This window comes from Babylonia areolata, chromosome 10 (genome assembly GCF_041734735.1).
Source record: "Babylonia areolata isolate BAREFJ2019XMU chromosome 10, ASM4173473v1, whole genome shotgun sequence".
NCBI lineage: Eukaryota > Metazoa > Mollusca > Gastropoda > Neogastropoda > Buccinidae > Babylonia > Babylonia areolata.
In genome coordinates this window covers 15,846,070-15,867,389 of record NC_134885.1, presented here as the reverse complement: position 1 = coordinate 15,867,389, position 21,320 = coordinate 15,846,070, and the positions used below count along the sequence as shown (strand labels likewise).

General features: G+C 42.3%; 2 protein-coding genes across 7 annotated transcripts in view; one reads left to right on the top strand and one right to left on the bottom strand.

Moving 5' to 3' along the window:
- Positions 1–18,643, bottom strand: part of LOC143286826 (uncharacterized) — a 54,584-nt gene extending 35,941 nt beyond the window's left edge. For 3 of the 5 annotated variants that reach the window (XR_013055862.1, XR_013055863.1, XM_076594638.1), the window contains exons 1-3: positions 18,252–18,386; positions 7,366–10,739; positions 4,907–5,060 (exon numbers count right to left, since the gene is read on the bottom strand). Coding sequence is in view for 3 of the 5 variants with exons in the window: in XM_076594638.1 (XP_076450753.1) it covers positions 4,907–5,060; positions 7,366–10,739; positions 18,252–18,307 (3,584 nt within the window). In the remaining 2 variants the exon portion in view is untranslated. Of the gene's footprint in view, positions 1–4,906; positions 5,061–7,365; positions 10,740–18,251; positions 18,387–18,602 lie in introns of those variants that run through there. The other 2 variants (XM_076594640.1, XM_076594641.1) reach the window with 2 other exon arrangements.
- A 186-nt stretch (positions 18,644–18,829) lies between these two features.
- LOC143286825 (leucine-rich repeat-containing protein 72-like) overlaps positions 18,830–21,320 on the top strand; it is an 82,301-nt gene continuing 79,810 nt past the window's right edge. Inside the window, exon 1 of one of the 2 annotated variants that reach the window (XM_076594636.1) lies at positions 18,830–18,901. In XM_076594636.1, coding sequence (XP_076450751.1) covers positions 18,836–18,901 — 66 coding nt within the window. In that variant the 5' untranslated portion in view covers positions 18,830–18,835. The remainder of the gene's footprint in view (positions 18,902–21,320) is intronic. The other variant, XM_076594637.1, reaches the window with a different exon arrangement.

Genomic DNA, 21,320 nt, shown 5'->3' with positions numbered 1-21,320 from the left:
CCCCCCACCCCCCACCCCTCGGGGCCCCCCGCACCCCCCCTCCCCCACCCTTCATCATCACTCTACTCTCTTACTGCTGTCCTTGACGTGATGATGATGACTAGGTTACGTAACTGAGCCTGCATATGCATGTGTGTGTGTGTCAACAGGGTGTAGATACTGGGGATTTCAGCTGTCCTGTCAATTGAAGCTCGGGATATGTGAAGAGGTAGCTTTTGTTCCTGATACTTACACTATTACAATCAATGTTTCATACTATCAGTAGTACCAGTACTACAACCAACACCATCAAAATCTCCAAAGTCATAACTACCATAACTACAACTACTATCAATCACTATCAGATAACTATCACTGCTTTTACTTACCTTTACTAACTATTACCATTCATTTTACAACAATTTTTATCTGAAAGTGGACCCTACACATTTCTTGACACAGTCTATGTAGTCACACACTCACTGTGTGACTCTAACATAATTATATACACATACATCATAATCACCTTGTGACTAAGAAACTGGACCATGTTGAAACAAGTATGTTGGAAATCGCAAACATCTTGAGGCCTTCAAATGGCATCCTTTTCCACTGATGAAAACGTGTGTGTCTGTGTGTGTCTGTGTGTGAGTGTGTGTGTGTGTCTGTAAGGGAGGGACATCTATAGACCTTGTTCATTAGGAAACCGGAAGTCAGTGAAAAGTTCAGCCCCTTCCCCTTGGGACGTCCGGGTAAAGCAACATGGCGACTCTGTCCGCTGAAACTGAAAGTGCGCTTGAATCCATGAAAGTTAATGAACCAAAAGAGTATTTTTTTTTTAAAAAGAATGGACAACTGAAAAGCAGTGCGAAAGTTGAACTTGTTTGTCGTGCAAAAATTTTCAATTGTCACGGAACCAGAAACAAGAAGGCGAAGTCAAGTCAGTTTCTGCTGTCACAGAGACATTTCTGCTGTCACAGCAACATAAACCTCCCGCAGATTTGGAATTGAACTGAAGAAAAAAGTATCGCTCCTGTGTGTGACCCATTCATTCTTAATCTATAAACATTCTAGCATTTCATATTGTTGCTACATAGTATGAGTGAGTGAGTGAGTGAGTGAGTGAGTGAGTGTGTGTGTGTGTGTGTGTGTGTCTGTGTGTGTGTGTGTGTGTTTGTGTTTGTGTGTGTGTGTCACTGTGTATGTGTGTGCGCACGCCTTCTAAAAACAGATTTCAGACTTGAGAAAATGGCCATTGCTGTTCCAATGAATTTGATCTTTTTCTGGCTTTTCTATCACATGACTTTTTAATACATATTGTGGGGAGGAGAGTGTTGGAGTTGAGCATGGAAATCTGTGGGGAAATGAGTGGTGCAGTTTAGCATGGAAATTGTGGGGAGAAGAGTGCTGGAGCTGTGCATGGAATTTGATTAAAGATAATCATCATCAAGACTGATTCATGTGTGTTTCATCACAGTTGCATTGATGATTAACTGCAAGTAGAGAATGATTTCATCTTATGGTGTAGCATGCATGCATGTGTGCATACAGTACCCATTCATCATTACAAGTGACATGCGTTTATAAGTCTTCTCAAGACTCCCAGACATTCAGACACAATAGTCTGGTACAATCAGCTGGCCTGTTTACCCAAAAAGGATATGTCTGTACTTTCACCAGGTTAGAATATGTATTTCTTTCATGGAAACCTGTAAGTTTCATTGTATCTAACAACTGGCCAAAGGATTAACACATACATACCAGTTTTCTCTTTGGTGCCATTTTTTTAGAAACTGGTAGTGTTGTAAATTCTTAGTGTAAATATTTGCATTTACTTACATTTGCATGCCCCACCTCCCATCTTTTATTTCCTATATTTTTAAAATCATATATATATATATATATATTTCATTTGCTTATTGCTTGTTGTCAGATCTGTACAATCAAATTTGGACTGTTTACAAAATGCAGTGTAAACAGGTCTGAGTCAAACACAAACAGACTTGAAGAAAATCACTTTGATCAGATATTTTCATTTATTTTTTTGTATCATTCATTCATACCTAAATGCTAAACAATGAACAATTTTCTAAACAATTTGAGTTATTTATTATGTGAGCACCATTTAGTTTTGGATGTTGTGCATGTGTGCGTGTGTGTGTGTGTGTGTGTGTGTGTGTGTGTGTGTGTGATATACATCTGTATTGAAGTGCTATGTCTACATTCACAAAGTTCTGATTTTTTTCCATGATCAGAAAGAAAAAAAACAAAACTCTGCAGTGAATCTTAACTGGTTTGAACCACACTGCACCCCTCCCCAACCCCCACCTTTCTCCCTCAAAGAGAAGAAGAAAAATCACAGCTACAGTTTCTGAAGTCTTTTTTAAATGCACCATATGATCACTATCATTAGCAAGCAGGGGGTACAAGCTTTGGCTGTTGAAATCAAATTATCTGTTGTAAACAAGTGATATATATATTGCATATAAAGCAACATTATGTCGGATAAATATAAACAGTGTATAAACAGTTGCAATATTTGTTCACATCAGTATGAAAAAAAATATCAGGAGCATTCAAACTCCACTATTCCCAAGAAGAAAGCTTTAAAAAAATCTTCATACACAGATGATATTCTGACTGTCTTACACAATTTGTCAATACCAATGATCCACCTGAATCAATCCGCTCTCAACTAACACTAACACACACTCTACAAATTGACACCCACTACTGCTAACTTCAAGGCCCTAATAAGTCATCTTTTACTGTCATCAATGTTAGACTAGTGTAAAGGGGGAAGCAAAGCTGTCAGATCATTACTTATTTTCACTTCCAAATTTGTTAAATTTTGTAAAATTACTCAGTTTAATGTCAGCAACATCGGTTTCCACTGCTGATGCAGAAGTAGCAGCAATGTCTTCTTGGACTTGCACATCTGACAGCTGTGACAAAAAAAAGAAAGAATATATAATTATAGCTTGAATGTTATGACATTGGTTTTAGTTACACATTTTCAGTCAAACTCCATACAACCCCCTAAATGTGTCAGATCTATTCATTGCATTATGCATGTGCAGAATCTCAAGCCAGTGAGTTGTTTAAATTTGCAACAATAACTATGCTTTATCTATCCATCTGTGTGTGTGTGTGTGTGTGTGTGTGTGTGTGTGTGTGTGTAGACATTCACACTGCCTGTGGAAGTAGCAAGGATCTCACTGTCTCAGTATCACTGTTACAGCACTTTCTGAAAATGTGCAAGCATTTCCACTTGAAAGAAGTATGTGCTGACAAATGTTGTATAGTGGAAATTCTTTGTGGTGTTTGTTTCAGGGGTACACTAGTAAGTTTTGTACTATGTGTCAGAGATGAATATACCTGTGCTGAATAAATATCACAGCTAAGAATGTGACCAAAAAACAAACAAACAAACATCTAGTTGAATGATACAACATTGGTGACTGGAAGTTGAAAAAGACCAGCCAGCTGGTGTACTGTAATTCTCCGTTTTAAAGGTTAAATTGTACTTTTGGATTCAAACATTAGACAGATAAGTGTGTGAGAAATGAAGACAGTATAATCATCTCTCTTTGAGAAATCAGAACCAAAACATTCTTAGGCTTGGCTGTTAAATTGAAACAAATATATTTTGAAACATAAAAAATGAATATTCAATTCAAAATTTCACATACCATGTTTGTTTTGAAGACCTTGTTCGTGAAAAGTGAAGCAATATCAGATCACCACTGAGGGTGCGGTCCTTTTCAGTTCATGAAGTGATTCTGAGCTCCCCACGCTCGATGCAATCGGTTCGTGACTGGTATTCGTTGCGATATCTTTCTTCCTTTGAAATTCGAACAGCACACACAGTACTTCTTTCCTCCCGTTTTCCCCAGACCCACTGTGAAGCATTTACACAAGTACAATCGACGAACTCGCAACTTTCGCGTTTAGAGACTTCCCACGAATTCTTTTTCCGGTGTAATCAAGGGCAAATTACTCTAATTTTTTTTCTAACGAACAAGGTCTATATGTGTACGTGTGTGTGTGCTCTGTGTGTGTGTGTGTGTGTGTGTGTGTGTGTGTGTGTTCTATGAAATGCATTTTGTTTTAATCTAAGCCTTATTTACTTCATAGCTTTTATAATCTGATTCATCTCTTAAGTGTGCTTTTCCATTCATATGAACACACTGGATGCTATCCATTGTCAGATAATGGTTGATGTGTTTTTTAAGGCATGTTTATAGTCAACTGGATGATGGAAGGCTCTTTGAGCAGCATTGGTGCTGGATATTGCGCCACAGAAAAACTATGTATTATTATTATTATTATTATTATGATGGAAGACCAGATTAAATCAAATCAAATCAAGGTGCTTATAGCCCAACTGAGCGCAAACAGGCCATTTCAGAGCTGGGTATATGCCACTTCTTAAAACCCATCAAAGAGAAACCAAAATGATGAAAAGAAGACATAACATTTAAAAGACCAATTCACACACATCTCACTCAGTCGATGTAAAAATTTCAAGGTAGACCAAGAAAGAAGTTGAGCACCTTTCACTTGCTTATCTAAATAAAACTTGTCTTTTTCTCCTGCTGTACGAGTTCAAATCATGCAATCACCATTCACAACACCTTTCACTTTTAATCCATGGTTTGTGCTGGTTGAAGAGAGTTGGAGATAGAGTGGACAGCTGCTAAGAACTACAGGGGGAAAAGGGAATGAGTTTCTTTCTTCTCTTGTGCCTGGCTAACAGGGGAGAGAAATGGAAAAAGCGGTAGGTAAAGGTATTTCACTGGTTCCCTTTGTTTTTTTGTCTTTCCCATTTTTCTTCTTCTCCCCACATCGTGCTCACTTAAACACACACACACACACACACACACACACACACACACACACACACACGAAACAAGTCTGACAATACCTTAGAAAATCACGATTTCCCAGCTCATTGATGATGTATCTGGCCTGCTGAAGTACCAACAGTACTTTGTCAACAAGGAACAGCACAGGGCGAGTGGGGTTTAAAGTCAGCATACAACTCAAGGTCATCATGGCTGTCAGCGTTTTGCCAGTTCCTACAGCAGACATGCAGACAAAACACCAACCTGTTAGCATGCAGATCAGCATTTGAAAATGATAATAATTAAAATCTTGTACATGTAAATGCATGCTGCATGCAACATGTATGTATGCATACAAAAACATGCACATGTACATGTATGCAAGCACACACAATGATGTGTGTGTGTGTGTGTGTGTGTGTGTGTGTGTGTGTGTGTGTGTGTGTGTGTGTGTGTGTGTGTGTGTGTGTGTGTGTGTGTATCCAGGAAAATGGTTTAAAATGATAATTATAATGATAATTAATGTTCATAAACTGAAAACTATTAATCCATCCAATACATAACAGTTATCTAAACAGATCAAGAAAGATTCATGCATTATCAAACAGGATACAGTTGAACACTTTTGTGACTCATTTCAGCAAAGATATCAAATTATACATTTGTGAAGAACTTATCTCTAATAAGCATGTAGTATCTGAATGTCAAGAGTTTAAAATTGTTTTTTTCGGAAGGTTCACCTGAGTGTATTTTTGACAATTTCAAGCTGTTATAGATGCTATTACAGGTCTTTGTGCAGTCCTTTTGCACATAGGAGGAAGGCAGCAGAATGATTAAGACGCTCAGCTGCCAATACAGAGAGTTTGTGAGGGTGTGGGTTTGAATCCTGCTCTCGCCCTTTCTCCCAAGTTTGACTGGAAAATCAAATTGAGAGTCTAGTCTTTTGGATGAGATGATAAATCAAGGTCCTGTGTGCAGCAGGCACTTGGCGCACTGAAAAAGAATCCATGGCAACAAAAGTATTGTCCTCTTGCAAGATAATGTAAAAGGAAGTCAACTCTGATAGGTACACAAATATATAAGCATGCACTAAAGGCCTGACAAGCGCACTGGGTTATGCTACTGTCAGGCATCTGCCCAGCAGATGTGGTGTTGCATACATGGATTTCTCCAAACGCAGTGACACCTCCTTGAGAAAGTTACACTGAAACTGAAACGCTGCACAGTCCAATAGGACTGTTACTGTTGTCTGATGTTAGCTTTTCCTACCATATTGCTTATGTTCCTTTTTTCTTTTTTTTCCAACGATTTCATTCACACACACACACACACACACACACACACACACACACACACACACACACTACCCGCCACACTCTCTTCTTTCCCCCCACCCCCTTCCCCATTTTTAACCCATTTAAAATGACTTAAAGTGTCAAGATATTAGATTGAAGGCTACTAATACTACAACAACACACACACACACAAACACACACACACACACAACACACACGCATTCTGTATATCATTTAAGAGATGGGTAAATCAGCTAAATATTTGTGTACATCAGTGAGAACTCACCTTATATACACATTCTCATTAAATCAGACCATCCACTTATATGCTGTGAAATCTAAAGACCTGAAGATCTTCAGATGAGAATGAAAGCCAGTGTAAATCAAGACAGCTTTGTTCTTTTTTCCTCTCCTTTGTACTCCACTTCAGATCACCAATTCTTTCAAATCTGATATAATATAAGCACAATTTGTTCTCTTGTGGTAAATATTCGTGAAACCACTGGAACATTGGTACATTCTTTGGTTTGTTGTCTGATGACAATTTTTTTTTTTTCTGACACAGCAGACTTGTTTAATTTTTTCTACACATCCAATATGCACTTTCAGTTGTTTTGGGTTATTTCGGGGTGTGGTTTTGTTTTGTTTTTTGTTTGTTTGTTTTTGGGGGTTTTTTTTGTTGTTGTTTGTTTGTTTGTTTGTTTGTTTGTTGTTGTTTTTTGTTGTTGTTGTTTTGTTTGTTTTGTTTTCTTTCTTTTTTTTTAACTTAAGCTGTGCAGTTGCCCACACCTAAATTAAACCACATGAACTTATCACATAAACAAGGCTTCAAAGACCACAGAATTCAAGAATATACATCTACATTTTATAACAATCAGTGTAAACTATTACCCAAAAAATGCCAGGAACTTGAAGATTCAAAGAGTGTAAGAATGTGAATGGGTTATACTCAAGCCATACTTTCATTAGTTTTCATGGCATCACCAGGCCAAAGAGATCAGACCACTGCAATGTTGGTCAGGAAATCAGAGCAACTCTAAACAATAAACAGTGAAGTGACTAATGCTGCACTGTGTGTGCCACTTCTCCAATCTGATTTCATTACAAATTCCTCTCTGGAAAACTGGGGCTGAAAAATCACAGACTGATATTCAATTAAGCACATGCGTGGGGGGGCGGCAAGGGAGGGGGAGTTCATAACCAAACTATCACACTTCTACAGACAGACAAAAACAATATCCCACCTGTTGGTAGATAGACAACAGTAGAATCATGAGCCATAGCTTTCTTCATCAGTTCCACCTGGTATTTCCGTGGTTTGGTCCTGCAGCAATGAGCCTCTTTATCAGATGATACCCTGTGCACTTTGATCAGCTTTTCTCGACTCTTGTCAGGAGCACTGACTGTTGCAGCTTTCATCTGGTGTTTCAAGCCTTTCATGTGCCGGTCATAGTCTTCTTTTGTGTTCATAGGTTGCTTGCACAAAAAACATGCATACCGAAATCCTTTGAATTGATTCAGTTCAGGGGTAGATCGTCGTTGTTGGATTACAATCCCTTCAGGGTTTGCCTGAAATGCTCCTGTTGCTGATAGGCTCCCTGGATCTGTGTATATGGAGGTAAACCTGTCTGGCATTGTGCCAGCAGCATATGAAGCCTGCTGTTTTTCCTGGTCTGTCATAGACAGTGTGTAGCCTCCATGAATAGAGCTCATAGCTAGACTTTGATCGGTGTCCTCTGTTAGGTTGTTTTCTGCATTAGGTTCTTGATAATCAGACGTGGAAGCAGAGACTGGCAAGCTTTTCATGTTCTCCTCATCTGGTTCATAGTCAGCATCAATTCTGAGTACTTGACCTGTTGACCTGGTTCCACGACTGCCAGTATTTCCACAAGAGATCTGTCGAATGTTTAAGTCTGAGAAAGTACCTTCATCAAACCTCTGACCTCTCTGCCCAAGGCTTGAAGAACTATGACTGCTTGCTGGACCATGCTGCACCTGGCTGAATGAATTGCTGTGCAATGCCTGATGCTGAGATGGAATTCCACGGAAAACATATTGTGATGGAATTTCTCTTTGCATGAAAGCTTGAAGACTGCCATTTTCAACTTTTAAGATACCTCCTTTATCAGACTGCCACACACTGCTGTTGTTGGTTTCAGGTCTTATATTGTAGTTCAGTCCATGCAGAACATGCCCTGAAGCTGATGCCTGTGTGCCAAGTTCCTTTTGGACAGGTTCTGTATTTATCAAACCTGCATTACCCAAAGGAGTTTGCTGAGGCTGAGCAAGCTGCAATCCAGGTGTTGTCTTTACAGATGATCTTGTAACCAAATGCTGCAGGTCAGAGGGATCAGGGCTATTTCTGGTGGCCGACAGGTTATTCTGAGCTACATCACCTGCATCAGTTGGAGAGGACCTATTGCTATGATCTTGTTTCTTGGCTTTCTCCACCTCTGCATTATGCCGTGGACTGTTAACATGCAGACGGAACTGCTCCAGAGTGTTGAGAGGGCATTTACATGTTTCACACATGTACCACATCTGTCCATCACGTACAATCATAAGTGCTCCAGAGTCAGGATCCTTTTTTGCAGAGGCAGCACCTTCTGAAAGAAGTTGTTTCTTTTTGTGCTTTTCAGACAAAAAATGCTGTGCCGCACTCTCCTGTCCAGTAAAAGGCTTTAAGCAGATGTCACAGTACAATGGATAGTTGCAAGATTGTCCCTCTTGAATCCAACGCTCAGTTGCTGTCTGATGTTTTTTCCCCACTAAGTGTTGATTGGCATGTGCTTCAGATGTCAATTCAATCTTGCAAGCAAAGCAATATCCTCGATTTCCATCAAAGCGGTAGCCTTGCTTTCCCAGTGGAAGATCTGATTGTGAAGAAAAGATTGGTTTTTCACAGTTAACTGCTGGCAAAAGAGGAACTCCACCCTGTCCTACACCATAGGCTTGAGGTAGGGCGCTAGCACCTGAAGCCTGAAAGGAAACTGTTGACTGCCATCTTAATGAAGCTTTTTTATGTTTGGCTCCTGCCAAATGGGACTCAGCATGGGATTTGGATGTCAGTTCTATTTTGCAAACATTGCAGTGTCCACGGCATCCATCAAAAATATACTCTGGAACATCACGCATCTCTGGATTTTGCTCAGAAATTTCCAGTTTTAAGGGTGCAGTCTTGGTATCCTGATCCCAGACATTCAAATCTGAACCACTTCGTGTCATCAGTGGAAATGGCTGAACAACACCCCGTGGAATTTTGGTTTGCACTGCAACAGAGCTATCATCAATCACCATCTTTTTCAAAGTCTGTTCAAAGCCTGAGACATCTGACATTTTGTGGCTCAGATCTGAAGGTATTGATGACTGTGTTATATTTGGCAAATTTGTATCAGTCCTTAAATTGCTCATGAGATCAGGTTCTGCTGTTTGCCAGCTGCACATGACACTTTCCTTGTGCTCCTGGCTGTTTAAATGCTGCCTTGCACTGTCATGGTCTGAATATTTTACCTGGCAAACCTGACACCCTGGCCTTTTCATATCGTTTTCACGTTGCTGGTGTTCTGCACTCCGAAGATGCTTTATGAATTCTTCTCCAGACTGAAACCGCTGGTCACACATGTGGCATACCCCTCCACTTGGCCGCCATTCCATAGGCTGTCTGTGGACATTAGTGTCAACTGGGTGGTCAGCCTGCATTGAAGATGACACCTGGTGTGGACGCTGCTGCGCTGTGGGTTGCAACATTTGACCAGATACCTGTGGCTTTGGCAAAGAAAGTGGTCCATGGAGAGTGGAGAAGGTGTTTGTTGATGCTGAAGTTGGTGGTTGAGATATATCACGAACATCAGCTGCATGGCCCAATGAAACAGACTGGCGGTAAAACTCTGCTTTGCGGGCTTTATGCTTGGTGCTACTGAAATGCTGTTGGACATTTTGCTCTCCTGACAGTGGTACATTACAGATGGCACACATCATCACCCCCTGGCTCCCACTCATAACTCCAGCACCAGTTTCATTCATTCCACCTCCATTACAAAATGTCAAAACCTTCTTCTTATGCTGCTTGCCTTCTACATGCTGTGTCTTGTGCTGCAAAGAAGTCAGTTCAATTCCACAGACATAGCAGTGACCTCGGTTGTGCTCAAAATATACACCGTCTGGTGGAACTGGAGATGAAGAACTCATTGTTGGCAGAGAAAAATTATGAACTGAAGGGTCTATTGGAACAAACCCAGACACTGTGTTTCTTGCATCCTGCAGTTCACTGACAACACCCTCTGCCCCTAAACACTGTTTCTCTGCCTCTTCTCCCTTGACATTAAGAGTGTTTCTGGTTTGTTTATTGCCAACCTTACCATCTGTCAGCTGAATTTGGGCTGCTGTCAACACTTGCTGCTTTTGAATAATTCCCAACTGTGCAGACATATGCTGATGACGTGGTGAATCGCAATGAGCAGTGTACTGCTGTGATGAATTACACAGCAGACTGCACACCTTGCACCAGAAAGGGTGCCCACTTTGCTCTTGTAACTGCACCTTTCGTAGGTGTGCTTCACAGTGTAAGTGCTGCTGGGCTGGCACACTACCACTGAAGCGCTTGTTGCACACCTGGCAGCTGTACACATATAGAACAGACAGAAATTTAGAAAATACAATCATTATTATTATCATTGTTTGGTGGTGGTGTGTCCATCGAGATCGATGATGACCATCGTTGTCATCCAGATGGGGGATGGGGGGAGGGTGGTGGTGGGGTGGGGGGAAGGATGCTCATGAGTCTATCTGTGAGTGCGCAGATGGCTGAATAGTCCAATCTGCGCACGAAATGTTCGCTGACAGTTGGGGCAGACAAAGACAGGCATATCATTGTCAGGGAGCTTGTTTGCCCGTGACTTTCTGGCCTGCCTCTTCTGAACAGCTGCAGCAGTCCTGTTGGCCTCGCACAACTTGGCGCCTTTGTGCACAGCAGCGCGCCATTTGTTACGGTCCACTGCAGATTCCTCCCAGGAGTCCGGGTTGATATCAAACGCTTTCAGAGAGACTTTCAGAGTATCTCTGAAGCGCTTCTTCTGACCTCCGTGTGATCTCTTCCCTTGTTGCAGCTCGCCATAGAAGAGCCTTTTGGGCAGCCGATGGTCTGGCATGCGCGCCACGTGTCCAGCCCAGCGAAGCTGGGACTGCATCAGGATGGTGAAGATGCTGGGAAGGGTGGCTTTTGCGAGCACCTCTGTGTCTGGGGTCCTGTCTTGCCACTTGATGTTCAGTAGCTTCCTGAGGCATGTTGTGTGGAAGTGGTTCAGCTTCTTGGCATGTCGTTGGTACACTGTCCAAGTTTCGCAGCCGTACAGTAGTGTGGGGAGAACTACTGCTCTGTAGACCTTTAGCTTGGTCTCAAGACTAATGCCTCTTCTGTTCCAGACATTTGCACTGAGTCTACCAAAAGTTGCACTTGCTCTTGCAATCCTGACATTCACTTCATCGTCGATGGTCGCATTTCGTGACAGTGTGCTGCCAAGGTATGTGAACCGCTCCACCGCACTGAGTCTCTGACCGTTGACTGTGATGTTGGGCTCAACGTAGGGTTTCCCTGGGGCTGGCTGATGGAGAACTTCAGTTTTCCTCGTGCTGATGGTAAGGCCGAAGTTCCTGCTGGCAGTGGCAAACTTGTCGATGCTGAGTTGCATGTCAGCTTCAGATCCAGCGTTGAGGGCACAGTCATCAGCAAACAAAAAGTCTCTGATGATGTCTGTCATGACCTTCGTTTTTGCTTGAAGCCTTCTGAGGTTAAACAGCTTGCCATCTGTTCGGTACTTTAGGCCGATTCCAACATCGCCATCTCTGAAGGCATCAGTAAGCATTGCAGAGAACATGAGGCTGAACAGCGTTGGAGCCAGGACGCAGCCTTGCTTGACACCATTTGTGACAGCAAAAGGAGCAGATGTTTCGCCATTGTCCTGGACTCGAGCCTGCATGCCTTCATGGAATTGGCTGACCAAGGAAATAAATTTCCGAGGGCATCCGTACTTGGCCATGATCTTCCACAGTCCCTCTCTACTCACGGTGTCAAAGGCCTTAGTGAGGTCGACATAGGTGGAGAACAGATCAGCATTTTGCTCCTGACATTTCTCTTGCAGCTGCCTTGCAGCAAACACTATGTCGGTGGTTCCGCGCTCTTTCCTGAATCCACATTGGCTCTCAGGCAAATGACCTTGGTCAAGGTGTGCTGTGAGGCGGTTTAGAAGGATCCTGGCAAGTACCTTGCCTGCGATGGAGAGCAAGGAAATGCCCCGATGGTTATCACAGGCTTGCCGGTTCCCCTTTCGCTTGTACAAGTGAATGATAGATGCATCTTTGAAATCCTGGGGGATCGTCTCTTCTTTCCACATGAGTGAGTACAGCTGATGAAGCTTCTCAGTCAGCACAGTGCCTCCATCCTTGTAGACCTCTGCTGGTATGGAGTCTGAGCCAGGTGCTTTGCCACTGGATAGCAGACGGATTGCTTTCTGGGTCTCAAGAAGTGTTGGCGGATCGTCCAGTGCTTCGTTGGTGGGGACTTGTGGGAGACGGTCTATGGGTTCATCATTTATGGAGGAAGGGCGATTTAAGACACTGTTGAAGTGCTCAGCCCATCGTTCGAGAATGTTCTCCTTCTCGGTGATCAAGGTATTCCCATCTGCACTGAGGAGGGGGGATGATCCTGAGGATGTGGGGCCGTAGACTTCTTTTAAGGCATCATAGAACCTCTTCATATCGTGCCTGTCAGCATATCCCTGGATCTCATCAGCTTTGTCACTCAGCCACTTATCCTGCATCTGGCGTAACTTTTGCTGAACAGTCCTGCGGATGGCATTGTACGCATCCTTTTTTGATGTAGACTTTGGGTTGCTCAGGTGGGCTTGATGCAGACGGCGTTTCTCATCCAGAAGCTGCTTGATTTCATCACAGTTTTCATCAAACCAGTCTTTGTGCTTTCTGATCATGGGTCCCAGGGTCTCTGAAGCTGTACTATAGATCAGCTCACGCAGGGTCCTCCAGTCAGACTCCACATTCTGGTTGTTCAGAGAGGCGGATTCCAGACGATCTTCCAGCAGCTCCACAAAGGACTGTTTGATGGTGATGTTTTTCAGCTTAGCGATGTTGAGCCGTTTTGGAGCCTTCTGGCCTTGGGGGCGTCTCTTGGGCTGGATTCGAATATTCAGCTTCAAGACTACAAGGCGATGGTCTGTCCAACACTCGGCGCCGCACATGGTCTTTGTTACACGTACATCTTGCCTATCCCTTTTCCTGACGATGACATAATCGATGAGATGCCAATGCTTTGAGCGAGGGTGCATCCATGACGTCCTGTTACGGGTAGGGAGGCAGAAAACTGTGTTGGTTATCAGCAGTTCGTGCTCTGCACATGTCTGAAGCAAAAGCAATCCATTTGGGTTGCAGTGGCCCACACCGTGCTTTCCAATCACTCCATCCCAGGAGATGTAGTCAGAGCCAACTCTAGCATTGAAGTCCCCAAGAATGATGAGCTTGTCTGCTTTAGGGATAGCAGCAATGACAGAGTGAAGGTCCTCGTAGAACTTCGCCTTCACTTCATCCGGGTTGGTCATGGTTGGGGCGTAGGCACTGACAATGGTGAGGTGCTTCTGGCCAGATGCCAGTGGGAGTTTCATGGTCATAAGCCTATCGTTGACTCCCTTTGGGATTCCAGCTAGCTTGCTGACAAGTGCTGTTTTTACTGCAAAACCAACACCAGCCTCACGTCGCTCTTCGCTTCCTCGTCCACTCCAGAAGAAGGTGTAACCAGATCCCCGTTCACAGAGCTCGCCTTCGCCTGCAAGCTGAGTCTCACTCAAGGCTGCGATGTCGATATTGTATCTGGCGAGTTCGGATGCAACTAGTGCTGTTCTCCTTTGGGGTCTGTCCGCGTTATCTCTGTCCAGGAGAGTCCTTATGTTCCAAGCACCAATGGTGAGAGGAACGATCCTTGCTTTTTTCTTTTCTTTCTCTTTGTTTCGACCGCTGATGTAGGGTCCCCGCCAGCCGCGGTATGCTGGCCAGGGTGATATGGAGCAGGCAATTTTTAGGGCACCTTTTCTAGCCCCTTCCTCATGCCAGGGAGGTGAGCAGTGCATTCCTAAAGAGGGCTGCTCAGACGCTCAGACGGCTGCCGAGCTCCATCGCTGCTCCTGTCGACGAAGAACGACCCTATGGCCTGAGCCGCCTGCGTGCAGGTCTGCGGCTGCGACTGCCAGTGTACCCACACCTGTCGTTTCGTCGCTCGCCTGTCGCCACAGGACTTGGGGGTGATGAAATGATGAAGGATGAAAGGTCATTTTGGATGACTGATGACTTGCGCGATGAGTTTGTTTAAAGTGAAGAGGAGTTGTGCAACGTCGACCTCACTCTCTCGTCCGGGTCCATCAATTTCCAGTGGCAAGACTAAGTCGAGACGACTGGAGGATGAGCACGGATGCAGTGGATGACCAAGATATCCTTTCGGTGTCTCATCTTGCTCTCTGCACTCCACAGTGCGTTGCTGTAACCGCCTTCCTCTCCGTTGAACCGATAGGTTTCTTCCGCAGATTCTGCCGGATCCAGACTTCGCATGCATGGGTAGACACACCCCGGGGGCCAACTGCGTGTGGCATGCACACAGCACGGTGGAGCTAGATGGCCGTCGGTGGCTCTCCTGAGCCGACGCCCTTTTATGGATCTCCATAAGGGTGTCTAGCCACCCGCCTCACCAGTCCCAGAAGGGAGTGGTGGGAGTGCCGGTTTAGTCGTCGGCAACCCGACCATGAACAGGTTGTACTGGATTACAGGTTACCAGTAGCAGATCTAATGACCTGACCTGACAGTCCAGCCAACGACAAAGGACCATATCAGCACTGCCAAACTACACAAATGTCCAACTGCGTTAAACACAAAACTCTCACATGTGTAAAACAAGAAAGGCAAGGCCTTCAAGACTCACTTGTGACATGTGCTGTATCCAGTAAAGGAATCATGAGGAAAAAAAAATATTTTAAAAGTATCATTAAAATGGGTCCCATACTGAATACTAATAAGCTTGGAAAAAAACAAAAAAAAGCCCTGGTCTACTAGTGGCATCGAACCACGGATGTTCTGTCCAGAAAACAAGTAGTCTAATCCCCAATGCCATGCCACATCTGACATCACTTGACAAAATTTCATATTTAAAGCTATGGGCCTTTTTTAGTGCAATAAAAATATTATTGCAATTGAGGTAATAACACTATTCAAATCATGTTTTCTTGATATATCTTGATTATTTAAGAAATTCTTAATTCAGCCATGAAGGAGACTTTGACATTGCCTCAGGCACACTGCAACATGTACAGATCTGCACAAACCAGTCCGACAACAGGCTGACCAAAACTGAAAGAAAAATTCCAGTCAATTCAGTATCCACTTTAGAGTATTCATATGCAGTAAACCCTTTGATGGCATAGTTAGTGTCACTGTATGTGTTGTGCCCAGAATCTGTATTTCTTTTCTTTAATTGCAAACAAGAAAAACAATCTCATGCCATCTTACAAGCATAGCCCACGCTCCGGCAACTAAGAAGCGGTAAATGGCATTTTCGGACTCCAGAAAGAGCCTCAATTAAATAAACTGTTAATCATCCAAAAATTCAGCTTAATTCAGGAGACTTACAACCTATTATTGGTATGACTGTGAAGACCATCACAAGAACAAAAAAAAGCATAATTGGGAAATGAAGTTCCACCCTCAAAAGTGAAAGATACTATCCTACACAAGATCCAGAACCCCACTACCTTAAATCAAATCTTACAAGATCACACCCTAAAACACTCAACAGCTCATAATACCTTGGGACTGACATAAGAACAAACTTAAAATGGAGCTATCACGCGGATAGAATTACAAAACAGGAAAAGCATACATATGGCTTCCTAAGAAGAAATCAGTAAAAGGTGATAGGGATAGAGCATTAAAGACTAACATTTATTACATGCTGGTACAACGCTATCTGCTGCACTGAATGGAAACCCCACAATGGAAACTGGTCTTGTTCTGTTTCATCCAAAATGTTCAACCAGTAATCCATAGCAAAATTAGACCCAGTTTCAGGTTAAAAAAAATATAAAAATTAAAAAAATAAAAATAAAAAAAAAATATATATATACAAATGATCCTCTATTCAGGTAAAAAAAAATATATATATATACAAATGATACTCTATTTCAACAGATCTAGACTGTTCAATTATGCAATGCATGATGAGCTTCTCACTAAATTTTACTTTCTACATTACTTCAAAGCAAAGAAACAATCACCTACATCTTTTCCATGAATCTTTATGAGTCTAAATACTCTGTCCCAAATGAGTCAGTTCCTGGTATCCATTTTAAAGGCATCTTGAGTTGTTATTCACAACACACATCAACTGTCTAGCTTGGCTATTGTATCATTTCCTTGCAAAAAAAAATATATATATATCTTAAAAGCAGACTGGATGAAACCAAACTAATGGGAAACAGGCTTGAAAAGTATGACACCAGAAAACTGACAGGAAAATTTGCACTCAATAGAATGATTCTGATTAGATCCAGGAACTTTGATCAAGGTCAGAGGTAGTGTTAACTTTGCAACATCAAGTGTTAATTCATTTTTGGGGTGGATTTGGAAGTAGACAAACCATCCTGCTTTTTTTTTTTTTTTTTTTTTTTTTTTTTTTTTCTCTCCAAGTCTGTCATCGGTTTCAGCACAATAAAACCAGTCCCTCTCTGTGACTTGCAGTTAAAACAACTTTAGGTATTGTCAACAACCAGTATTTTACTGGTTTCTACAATCACTAACACACACACACACACACACACACACACACACACACACACACACACGTCGCAATGATGTATAAAAAAATAAAATTAAAAAACTAAGAATATGATGTGCATGACTTTGGCCAACACTGAATAAGAAGAGCAGCAAGATATGTGTATTTCCAACTAACATAAAAGGATGTGGACCTGTATCATCAAGCAGCCAGAAGAGTTCCATGCAAAACTCCAGTGCAGGATCATGAGCATCTGCTGACAGGACAAAATTACAAACCAAGAAGCGCAGGACAGATCTGGCTTCATGAGTACTAAGATGATGATGCTGAAGGCTCAGCTGCACTGGACTGGCCAACTGATGTAAGTTCAGCTTAATGAAGTCTCAGGCAGGCAGTGAAGGCCCAAACTGCCACTAAAGAGAGCAACCTCAAATGGACCAGCATTGATCCAGCCACATGAAATTGAAGCCTCTGCAGCAAACAGACTGGTATACATGTCCTGTATTTCAAGAGTGATGACTAACTCTGCAGAGGACCAGCTACAATGCCTCGCTGCTACAAGAAACAATCATCAAACAGAAGCATCTGCCCCTCCCCAGACAACAAATTTCTGCTCTGACACTTGCATGCACCTGTGTGCTTCCAGTCTTGCACAGCAGCATGTAAACACTCTCCCTGACCTTTTCCCTAGCCATACAGAACCCATTCCTCACAACCCAAAGGTTCAGGCAATACTCCACCACAACTAATGCAGTTAAATTCAGTTTCTTCCCCAGAGTTGCCCCATTCTGGATCTCCTCACCAGCAACAGCAGCTGAGGTTCCCACCTTGGTATCCTGTCATTGGGGGCTGAAAGAACTAATCTTTTAACATTAGCTGCCCAAGATTTAACAATTTTGCGTCTATGAATTCCAGGGCTGTGCTGGTCAGGGTTTGGCTCCTGGGACTGGCCTGGATGGAGGTGTGAAAAGTGATCAAACTTTCCCCCCACATCCCACTTCCTTGCTTTGGTTATTGTTATATTCTGTTGCAAGTTCAGTTTTGCTCAGGGCATTGCACACACCATGTTGATAAGTGTAAAAAAATAATAATAATAAAAAATTTTTTAAAAATTTCAAGTCTCAGGGAGCGAAAATTCATGAAACAGGTCACAGAAACATCCATATGTCAACTACTGAACACACACACACACACACACACACACACACACACACATTTACCCTCAAGTCTAGACTGGTATCTCTTGCACTAAATCTGACATAGGCGAATCGACCAAAACCTGTTTAGAAATTATATTAGCCAACTCACACAATCCCATGCAAAGTTTCGGTCAGTGTCATTCTGGACTCTGCTGCATCAGTCATTTCACAACAACCTGTACATTTAATACAGCGGTGGCAATGTTACTGAACTGGAAGGTAAAAAATATGTGACAAATTCCAAAGGAAATTTACGCCCAGGGACTTCCCCAATCGTCAAACTTCTTCATGGGAATCGTACTTTCGTTTTCGGAATGCTAAAGTTCACTATATACAAACAGAAAATAGCATATTGGTAAGCGGAATGTTGACTATTATCTATTTCTTCTTTCAGAACAGATAAAGTGTGTCAATTGTATATTCTTGAAATAAATAAGGCACGAAACTATTTTGTACTCACCTTTGCAGACGTCATTCTGACTCCCCGAAAACGGAAGGTTGTTGTCATGTAAAGCTGGCATTTTCAAAAGTTATAATTTCATTTGCTTTATGATTTTGAAAATAAAGTATAACATATCTCAGAACATTATCACCATTGTTTAATCCTTGACGATACAACAAAATAGAATCTGACATGAGTTTGGGAAACCAACTAGCGTTAGCTCAGTGAGAAGTATTGTAGCAACCCAAGACATGGCGGCAAGTGCGCAAGATGTTAAAATGCACGCACCAGACACTGATACATGTCTCAGTGAAGAGGTCTGTAGAGTGATCTTGGGCCATTTGTGTAACTTGATGTGTGTATGCGTGTAAATTCTCTCTCTCTCTCTCTCTCTCTCTCTCTCTCTCTCTCTCTCTCTCTCTGAATGAGCATCCCCCCACCCCCGTTATTGCTATGACTCACTGTTTCATATTCACATTAGTATAGCATTTGTTAATACACACAATGTATGCTTACATGTGTGTAAGTGTGCGTGAGAGAGAGAGTGTGTGTGTGTATGTGTATGTTCTGTGTGGGGTTTTTTTCGTGTCATTTATTAATACCATGCTTGTGCCTATGTGTGTGTGGGGGGCGGGGGGGGGGGGGAGGGAGGGGGGTTATTATTACCATGTTCATGCCTTTATGTAGTATTGTGTTTGCATGCAGTGACATATATAATGTAGTATTGTGTAGTGTAGACCCTGTTTCAGGGCGGGGACTGGATTTTTTTTTTTTTTAAAGCACACCAGTGCTTATCTATTATCCTCAAAAATAAAGAATTTGTCTTGTCTTCTCTCTCTCTCTCTCTGTCTCTCTTTCCCCTCTGTCTCTCCCTCTCTCTGTCTTTCACATAATGTGTCTATCTGTCCATATCCATATTACCCGTCACCTTATTTGCTGCCTTTTATGTCTCTTACATCTGTGTTTAAAATTTTATCGTTACTTTTCTGTGTTAATTTCACTTGAATCATTCATGTGTAGCATTCATGCTAGGGTTTTGTTGTTGTTTTTCCCTTGGTGTGTGTGTGTATGTGTGTGTCTTAGTGTGTGTGTGTGTTAGTGTGTGTGTGTGCGTGTGCATGTGTGCGTGTGTGTGTTACTCGCTTCCGTTCTGTACAGATGTGAGCGATGTTGTGTGTCTCAGTTTGACGCTGTGTTATACTCGTACATTATACATGTATTAAGTATTCAGTATAACTACATTTATATGCGTACATGTTTGTGTGTCTCTTAGAACAACGGCAGATGTGTAAGTCGGCCAAAGTGCTAATATCTTCACCGTTGGAAAATTTCCTATTCATTCATTCTCTCTGTCTCTCTCTTGTATATACATATATATGTGTGTGTGTGTGTGTGTGTGTGTGTGTGTGTGTGTGCGTGTGTGTGTGTGTGTGTGTGTGTGCATATATTGATTAGATGATTACAATGCATGTTACTCTGATTTCCTTATTTGACCTGCTGTTCTGTATTATATGTTCCATATAATATGAGGTTATCTATCCATTAGCTGATATTGTTTTATTTCCTCTCTCTCTGTGTGTGTCTCTGTCTCTGTCTCTGTCTCTCTCTGTGTCTTATTCACCTGTGACATTTTATTTTCATGTACTATATTTTATATGTTGAATTATGCTTCCTTTGGCAATGAGCACTCCCCCCCCCACCCCCACCCACCCCCCACACACACCCACACCCCTGTTATTGCTATGTGTATTTTATTACACTTACTGTTTCATATTCACATTAGTATAGTATTTGATAACATACACAATGTCTGCTTATGTGTGTAAGTGTGTGTACATAAGAGAGAGAGAGGGCAGAGAGTGTGTGTGTGTGTGTCAGGGGGTGGGGTGGGGGTTCTGTATGGAGATTTTTCCTATGTAGTTTATTAATACCATGTTTGTGCCTCTGTGTGTGTGTGTCTGTGTCTGTGTGTCTGTGTGTGTGTTATTATTACCATGTTTATGCCTTTATGTAGTATTGTGTATGCATGGAATGATTTTAAGTAGCGTTGTGTATTGCATGCAATGACATATATAACGTAATAATGTGTAGTGTAGACCCTGTTTCAGGGCGGGGACTGGATAATAAAAAAAGCACACCAGTGCTTATCTATTATCCTCATAAATAAAAATCTTCTCTCTCTCTCTCTCTCTCTCTCTCTCTCTCCCTTCAATTGTCAGTCTTCTAGACACACTGTCTTGTTTGGACCTTCAAGTGACTTGGGTGTGCACAGCGCTTAAAACAAGAGAGAGGGAGAGACAGACCATGGACTTTCATTCCACAGTACCTTGGCAGGATTTCTCCTGCTATTTAAGCGCTTCCTGGGAATCATCCTGACCAGCACAGCTCTAGTCATCATTTACCGTTACTTTGATCTGTGGTCTCTACTCATAGGTTTTAAGTTAGGGCGCAAAGCTCCCTCTTGAAAGATACCAAAGGGGGGTCCTCAGCACCTGATGCTGGCAGGGAATTCCATACTGGATTAGAAAAAGCTATATGTTTGTATGTGTTTGTTTTTGTGGCAACTTGTATGAACTTAAAGGAGTGGTTGCATCTAGTGCAGGTGGTGCCAGGGAGAAGGCACTGTTCTGATGGGATGTCAACCAATCCATTTATAATTTTGTAGAACATGGATAGTTGACACTTTTTCCTTCGCGATTCAAGCGATTCCCACTTTAATTCATTGAGCATAGCTGA